The sequence below is a fragment of the Rosa chinensis genome, chromosome 1 (assembly GCF_002994745.2).
Source record: "Rosa chinensis cultivar Old Blush chromosome 1, RchiOBHm-V2, whole genome shotgun sequence".
Lineage (NCBI taxonomy): Eukaryota > Viridiplantae > Streptophyta > Magnoliopsida > Rosales > Rosaceae > Rosa > Rosa chinensis.
In genome coordinates this window covers 13,613,321-13,622,011 of record NC_037088.1, presented here as the reverse complement: position 1 = coordinate 13,622,011, position 8,691 = coordinate 13,613,321, and the positions used below count along the sequence as shown (strand labels likewise).

Here is an 8,691-nt window from a genome sequence, read left to right as displayed (position 1 = left end):
CCTTCACATGCTAAGTTAATAGTTAAGTGCACTTATTTAGAAATAATCAAGTTGAGTTTATGTGTTTGTCATTATATGAAGTTTTCTTTAGAGACTTTTTTGAGTTGAAAAGGTCATCCATTATGCAATTCAGTAAACAGTACAACAATGACTTGCCCGTTAGGGCTATCAGAAAAGGTCATTACATGCATATAGTACACTATACTAGCACACTCCTCACACAAGTATACTACTTAGCACACCCATTTTATGTTTAAGCGCAAAAACAAGAAAACATAGCCACCCCAAGAACAAATAAATAACCAAGAAGCAGCTTGTTTCTTGTCGATTTGTCCCACTCAAAAAAAGAAAACTAACCTATCATCCTTTTGTAAAAGAGAAGACAGGCCCAATACTAAGATAAAAGAGTAAAACCAAATAACTAAATAGACCCAAACCCACAGAAGGAAGGCCCAATCTCCAGCCTAGCTTGGAGAAGCCCTAGTAACCTCTGGCCCAGTAATGTCGTCGCCACCAGTAAAGCAACCGCCACCACCAAGTTCACTTCCGTTGTCGATCCCAAGGCCAGTGACAACTTCGTCACCTTCCGTGACCGAAAGTACACCGCCATCACCACCAAGGGCCAACCCCGTGCACCCCATATCTGCCAAAGACAATTTCAAATCCCCCGGTTCGATCACCGGCGATAGCAGCAAGGGAATACCCAAACTCATCGGACTCGGCCAGAGCAGAAGCAAGCTCGCCCTTAACGACCTCGAACCACCGTTGTCACCGCAAGATGAAGACGACCAGTTGAAGCCACGTACCATGGATGAAAGACAATAGATCTGGCCTTCTACTTGGATCCCACCCTTCCCAACAATCACCATCACTAACTCTGTCCGTCCAATCAAGGCCCGCTTTCGTTGGCACTGCCAAACCAACCACGCTTGAGCGACCTTCGTCGCTTATGAGCAGCAAACCATTGAATAACTTAGGATTAACAATTGCAACCAAGAGAATGAGAAGGCCGAAGCCTGAGGAAATCCCCATGAAAGGAATAGGCTTAGGCCTATTAAATTGTCGTCGATGGCCGTCTACGATAAACTCTAGCAGAGCGAAAGTGCTAGGTCAGACCAAATAATTATTTAGAGATTGATTAACTTTGAGAAAGAAAAGGAAAGAAGGGGAAAAAAAACACCTGGTGTGCATGTGTGGTATACTACAATCATATTTGCTAGCTAGGAATAGTTGGTTTGCTTGATTTTCTCATTTCTTGCCTAGGCCAAACAATAGATGCTCTTGCCAGATTTAGTGTAAAATATAGGTAGTAATTTGTAGCCTTTGCCGGATTAACCAATACAATTTAAGGAATATGTCCCTAGTATATCCTTGCCAGATACTAGGAGGAAGTCGTACAGTTGGTTGACTTGGTTCAACATCACTCACAAGGGAGATGAAGGTGAAAGCCAATGTTCACTCATCCATTTCTTTACAACCTCGGATCATTTAAGTCTTAGCTTACTTGCATTGCATTTAGTTTAGTTAATCAACAATCACTCAAACAAATGAACAATTCACTATACATTGGTGCACATAATCATTCACCTTGTCCTGGCTTGTAAGCTGTAATGAGCTTTGGTTTTGTGAGCTTGTGAGCAGTGGAAATAGTTCTAGCTTATCCATTTAGGTAGCCCTAACTAATTAAAGGTTTCACAATCCTCGTGTATTCGATAATTTTTATTTAATTCTTATTTTATAACTTGCCTTTTATACTTGAGAGTAGCTTTAAGCCGAAGATAGTTTGAACACAGTAAGCTTAATAGTACTTTTAACTTAAGAAGGGAGTTCAACATGCACTGATGCATTTAGATCAGTTCACCCATCCACCCAAAACTTCCATTCCCCACTTTTCTGAAAGTATAAAATTTGCTAATTCCAAGTGTCATAAAACTAGGTCTTATAATTAGTTTTCTTTTTTACATCTTTGAAACTGAATTTTCAACCTTTTGATCAGGGAAATGATCAAGATGAGTTGCTATGTATGCAGTAATACAAGTGATAGTGTCATTTGGAAATGTGCAGTCATCAGACTTGATATTACCTTTATCAATAACCCACTAGAATATATACTACGTTGACTTTACATCTTTACAAGCATTCTGGATTCACCAATCAAGCCAAGGTCATTGATCCTCGTACAATTCTCACGAAACCAAAAAAGACTCTTCCTAGCTTTAGATTCAGCTACAGTAATGCAAGCACAACTATGTCAAAAAAGAATCATCAATAGATGCTTCGACATTCGAGCCAAAAATAGGTTTGATGCTTCAATATTAATAAACAAGCATCAAATATAAACCCTGCTTCCCTCAAAAAAGGGATTACATATATGTCACACTACAAAGATTATTACTGAACTTCTTTCTTGAATACCTGGAAATAGCTCATGGAAGAAGTGTACCTCAATAACCACCAACTTCACGGTTACTCCTCGTAGGAAATGGACAGTCCAAGAGCAGATAACTACAAAAATGAAATAGACAATAGAATCAATTAAATGTTTCTTTCAAAATGAACTGGAATGCATTCTGGTCAGTTAGATTGTCGATAGTGTCACTGCATCGACATGTTCTTACACAGTCTAAAGCATCTAAAGTTGATCATCTAACAAACAATGTGAAGATTATGCAAACAACAAATAACTCGGAATAATGAGTGCATCTGAATTTGATTTTGACATGATCCTATCAAGGATATCTTTCAGGCTATTATGACAACTTCATTAAGAGACACCCTGAATTATAATGATCAAAAACAAATTAGCACAGTAAAATCACAAAAATGCCCACCAAGGCACTGATATAAAGATATGAAAGGAATAGACTTTAACTGCTAGACTCTATTCTCTAGATCCTCAACTCCTACCATCCATGTCCAGTTGCGGACATGACATGATCAAAGTCCTACAGTTTTAAACAAACAAACAACCCAACCACTGAGAATATCCAGTAATGTATTAGGCATCACCCAAACGACAGCATTACTGATCCAATCATGTTAGTTCTACAAAGATTACCTATTGTCAAGATCTTCCCTATAGCCAGGTACCTTATAAAATAACACATCATAAGGAGCTTAACGAATGTATCCTCCCTCACTTCAGGCCAAACATAGATCTCAAGCCATAAACCATCCCAACCAGGTTTTAGCAGAATAACCCAAATCCATGGAAAGTACAATTGACTCCATCTCAGTGTTACAAGAATTGTGGGTGAACTAAAAACATGGCTCAGTAAACCATGGAATGCACAGTGGTTGAAAGGAGCTTTAGGAAGCTAAATCCTGCCCCACTTCGGATCATATATACAATTATAAATCAGCAACAACCTCAACCTACACGCTACACCTCTCTAACTTCAAAAGCATAAACAAAATCCATGAAGCCCATGACCGACTCCAATTACATTTTTTCAGAACACGGAGCAAGTATGAATATATTGCCTGATGTTCCCATGGAATGCATTGTAGAGGCAGCAGACTTGGTTGGAAAGGTATTTTAGGGTTTTTCAGATAAAGAAATGAAGTGGAAGTGATAAAACGGCCTGCCATTTTTATAGCACTTTATATTGCTAGTCAAACTGCTCAATCAACTGTTTTAATTTACAGTAGCTCAAGAATGTTGTACAGTAAAACGTGTTGAAATAATAGCTCAAACAAAGGTGGGAAAAATGATGAAGAATGTTGTACAAACCTCATGCCTCCAAATGAACAGCTGAATCAATCTTCAAACGATTAAGTCGAACAGTTCCAAGAATGTACTCAGGCAAGTCTGCCTCCTCCCTTGCCTCTATCAAAATGGCAAGGTCAACTACTATGCTGGTGACATATCCGAGGACAAGTCCGATGATACTCCTCGCCACGGAAGATGATCCAATATCCACATCAATCTCGAGAAAGTTGTCTTGCCTCAGATACTTGCAGGATACAGCTTTGCCCAGTAGGCAAGCTTTGCTTCCAACAGCACGCTTGACCATCCAATATCCATCCACAATACTTGGAATTAGTTTAAATCTTGCATTACGAAACATATCGCTCCCATCCACAAATTTAGCAAGCAAAGAATTAGGATTTACAGGTCTGTCAGAAGCGTAGTAAAGTACCAAACTATAGTTTGGTGTTGCTGGAACCTGGAGATTAACAACTAGTACAAATGGAAGCTTCTTTCCAGCTTCTGACTGCATAAGACACTTGGGATGCAGAGCAATTCTATCTATGCTTCTATCAACTTTGAACCAATCTACTGCTATGAGCTTGAGAAGAGGATCTCCTCCTGTTACCTTGGAACTATCCTTTAGGTAGGTCTTTCCTCTAATCATGAACCCCGTGCCACTTGGAGATGTCCAGCAGTCCATGTCAGCCTCATCCCTTGCTTTGCACAAGGAACCATGGAACTGGCTTGGATCAATCATGAAAGGAGCAGCTTTAGGATCAAGTTCCTTATTAGCATCTGATAAACTTCGCTTCAAAGCTAAGCTTGTGATGGCCCATGCCACATTCTTCAGTTTCACTTTTGAATCTTTATTTTCAAATTCAGTGTCACTATCCTCATCAGAAGAAGAAGAGTCTGCAGACATTGCATCGTAAAACTCATCATGCACTGCGTCTGCCTCAGATTCACCACTGGAAACAGAAACCGGAGATACCTTTGATTGGATAACTGAAGCAGCAGATTTAAATTTGAGTGCAGGATTTGCTGCAATATATTCCTTGAGACCTGCCACTTGACACAACAATGCATAAGGGACACTTTTTTCAAACTTTGAGAAGTGATTTTTCTTCCACTTCCACCAGCCAACAGAACGTATCTCCACCATCTGTGTGACAAGACATCTTGGAGTATTAGTATCCATGGATGTGTTAAAATTTCTAATCTCCCAAGTAGATGGATTGAGTTTTGTACGACGATATCCAGACCTCTGAGGCTTCTTCTTATGAACAGCTGGGGATTGCAAGATTGTGTATGTTCCATCTTGTCCGCGGAACCATTGCCTAGAAAAGATAAAATCTCTCTTGGAGTCCCACCTAGAAAGATACATAGGACTGTACGTCCCATAGACAACATCGAAGTGTCCATCATAAGAATCTACCATCTCCAAATCACCTGTCAGCATATCCCACTCATATCTCTGATGTCGCTCAAGGTTCAAAAGCACTTCAAAAGCAGTATCTGCACTTGCATCAATAACTCCAACAGCCTTGACGATAACACCTTTACCCCTGTCAGAGTTAGCAACATCTTGAAATATTCTAACACCGTTAACTGTTCGCACACATTTCCACTCATACGCCTCAACTGCATCTCCAACATCCTTTTCAAAGTACTCATCTGCGCCAATATCTGCAGCTAAGTTTGACGATTGGCGCAAAAGCGTCTCCGGCCCTTGCCCAATCTTTATAAGCCTTTTCAATCCATGTGCATAGAGCCTTACTCTAGGCCGATGTCCATCAAGATCAATCTCATCCTCTGAGTTCAGTTTGCTTCTGCCACTACCTCCTCTCGAAAGCTCAAACTCTGCCTGTTGCTTGGCTTGATCAAATGCCTCCATCCACTTGTGAGCTTCTCCAGCTGTAGCACAAGCAATCTCTCCCTTCTTTGTTTCATCCAACCGATTGTAAAACCGTAGAACATAAATATCCCCACCCCCACCTCCATGGTTGACCTTTCGACGCCCAAGCTCCTCTATCATCAATGTAGGCCCAACAACACCTTTCCGAATGGGTTTAATTCCGGGGTTCTCATGAGGATCACGCTTGTACATCTCAACATACTTTCCCCGAATGAAGAGAAAACGAAGGTGACAGTACTCACGCCCTATCTTATTCACCCCCAAATGATACACCCACCCAAAATACTCAAACCTCCCTCCTCCTACGGAAGTTCCACGGCTGTGCCCTGACCCCTGAGACCTTCCACTCCCCACCTTCAAATCCAATTCATCCATCTGCAAAATTTGGTGCAATGCTTTCTTACTCAAAGCTAAATCCTCAAAGCAACTAGTATTTACAAGGCAAGTGTAATGAGAAGAAATCTAATCCAAACCCATTTCACAAAAACAAAACCCAGATTGAAATTTGGGATCAAAACACCTCAACCACACAACCAAGCAATACAGAGTTTTGGAATCTCCACACACTAAACAAGGAGACAACTTGAACCAAATTCTACTGGGTGGGAATAACAATTCAAATTGGAATCAACTACAGTCATGACAGAGATCCCACAAAAAAAAGGAAGCTAAAACAGTAAAATCGACATAGCGCAGCTCAATGGTTTCTCCCTTGATTAATGTAAAAAGATCATGATCATACGAAAACAAAACAAAGCACACGTGTGATTCGACACACACAAGAAGGAGAAAACAAGAAACATGTACATAATCTGAACTTGATTGTACCTGAGATTTCTAGTTGCGGGCTTCGGCAGGAGTAGTAGAATTGAAACAAGCTGAGAATGGCAGTGAAACACAAACCCAACAACTGGAATTGAAATTTAACGTCGGTAGCTGGCGGTATACTCGGTGAAGACACTTCTTCTCCGCGCTTTTATAGGAAGGGTCACTGTGGTCCAAGGCTAAAGTCGTCAACTACAGGTTTACCTACACCAAGAATGGTTTTGCTTTCTAACTCTATTATTGGCTATTGAGAATTAAGAACGTAGATCATATTACAGTCTCTAACGTATAGTTTTAAAATCGCCCACGTCCTAACTAACCTACTTCTTAGACTTTTGCTGCTTCTAATATAACAACACCTCATGTTGTCAGTTGGCCTTAATTATATTATATGAAAGAAGAAAGAACTACACCTTATGCAAGCTTCCAAGTCCAGCTAAAGTGTGGTGAGCATACCCAACATGGATATGGTGATTAAATTATGTAGCAGTTTGAGGAGGTGTCAAAGCAGGTTGATTAGGAAGTTTATGGTCGTCTACCAACTAGAAGATGGTGTGAATTAAAGAATGTCGACTCCGTTGATCAAAGTAGATCGAGAGCCACTCAGAGTTAGTCGGACCCGCGAGTGGGGTGTCTCCAAAAACAAAATATAGCAGATTTTTTTTTTTTTAATCAAATGTGTTCATTCATACCGAAAGATATTATAAGTGATATAAACGATACAATCAGGAGTCACTAATGACCCACCTATAACGTCAGACCAACGGGCCTAGACAAAACTTCTTAATTGAGCTACTAAATCTACGGTACACCATGAGGCTGAAACGATGGTTACACAGACCAAGAAGACTCATAATATCCAAAAAAGTGTTAACTTTTAGTGTTGTAGAATTGAGATATTATAAGATTCTTGAAACGTGTGTTCACTATCGGAATCCTTGTATTCACATAGTTGGTGATAAGTGATGAGTGACGTCAAAAGATGGGTGATCGTTGCAATGAGCATATCCGCAAGTTATCACATACTTCACCTTAGTCTTAATTAACCTATGCAATACTTGACATCAAATCTCACGAGTTCAGTAGCAACGACCCGATTCATATAGTACGTACAGATGATTTGCTGCTAGAGTGCTGCTAGAGAATCATGTCTTTAACTGATGAACTCTATAACGTGAGATCACTCCTCAGTTGAACATCCCATTGGATGAAATTATCTAATAATACCTACCATCAGGTCTCAACTTATCTGGGACCAATCAAGCCAGGTGTAAAATGATAGGTGAATTTTTGTTTTTGGAAGAAATGAAAGGTGAACGTTTGGTACCCCAATGGAGATGGCAAATTGGTAAATATGTTACCTAAATGTCACCATCAATCTTCATTTCCAAGAAGAAAAAAGGAAAAAATAGAGGCAAATTAATGAGTTTGTCAACACCCAGAGATACCCCATTGCTAACCTCTAATTAGATTTATGAAACTTAATGTGGATGACACTAGATCCAATCAATCTGGGTTTATTAGAGCTGGTAGGGTAATTAAAGATCACAATAGAGATTGATACATAAACTTAGGGGTGGGCCAAATCATCAATGTTGAAGGTAGGGGGATGCTTTCTGGATTGAAACCTACTTTTGACTTAAATATCAAAAGGCTTGAAGTAGAATCTGACTCAGTTATCTTTATTAAGTTGCTGATTGAAGGTTGTCCTATATCTCATCATTTAGGTAACATTATCAACAGTTGTAGGCATCTAATCAATGGATTTGAAGAACTTAGGATCCGGCATATTTTCAAAGAATGCAACTACACGGCTGATGCTCTTGCTAAGGAAAGTCTCAGCCATGACTATGGCATTGTGATATTTGATACCCCTCCCCCTCATGTTACTAGTGCCTTCACTGATGAATTTTGCGATCTCCCAAGAGCTAGGAGAGTTAGAACAGGGTCTGAGGGCTAATTTTCTGTTTGGCTAAATATTGATTACTATCCTATGGTTTGGGTCCAAAATCACTTCAGTCTATGAACTTCTAATTTCATCAAAAACATCCCTGCACTATAATTTCTTATCTAATAGGTCATTCCGTTAGCATCCGTTAAATAGAGTCGTTAAATTGCTGACACGGCATGTAAACTCAATTCCGGTACAGCCCACATGGAAGGAAAAATCTCCAAATTAACCTTGCTCTCTTCTAACCCAAAACCCACATCGAAGGCTTTTCCATCTTTTTTTTTTTTTTTTTAACCAAAGCACTTC

At 39.8% G+C, this 8,691-nt stretch overlaps 1 protein-coding gene across 1 annotated transcript; it reads right to left on the bottom strand.

Annotated features, from left to right (window-relative positions):
* Positions 1–2,049: 2,049 nt before the first annotated feature.
* On the bottom strand, positions 2,050–6,730 carry LOC112189247 (protein ENHANCED DISEASE RESISTANCE 2). The gene is made up of 3 exons (XM_024328545.2): positions 6,438–6,730; positions 3,734–5,984; positions 2,050–2,505 (listed from the first exon to the last, which is right to left on the bottom strand). The coding sequence occupies exon 2, from the start codon at positions 5,982–5,984 to the stop codon at positions 3,735–3,737; it is 2,250 nt and encodes a 749-aa protein (XP_024184313.1). The 5' UTR covers positions 6,438–6,730; the 3' UTR covers positions 2,050–2,505; position 3,734.
* Positions 6,731–8,691: the final 1,961 nt, after the last annotated feature.

What these genes read in the sequence shown, in the direction of transcription:
- LOC112189247 (XM_024328545.2), bottom strand. Translation starts at nt 5,984, where the DNA reads ATGGATGAATTGGATTTGAAGGTGGGGAGTGGAAGGTCTCAGGGGTCA.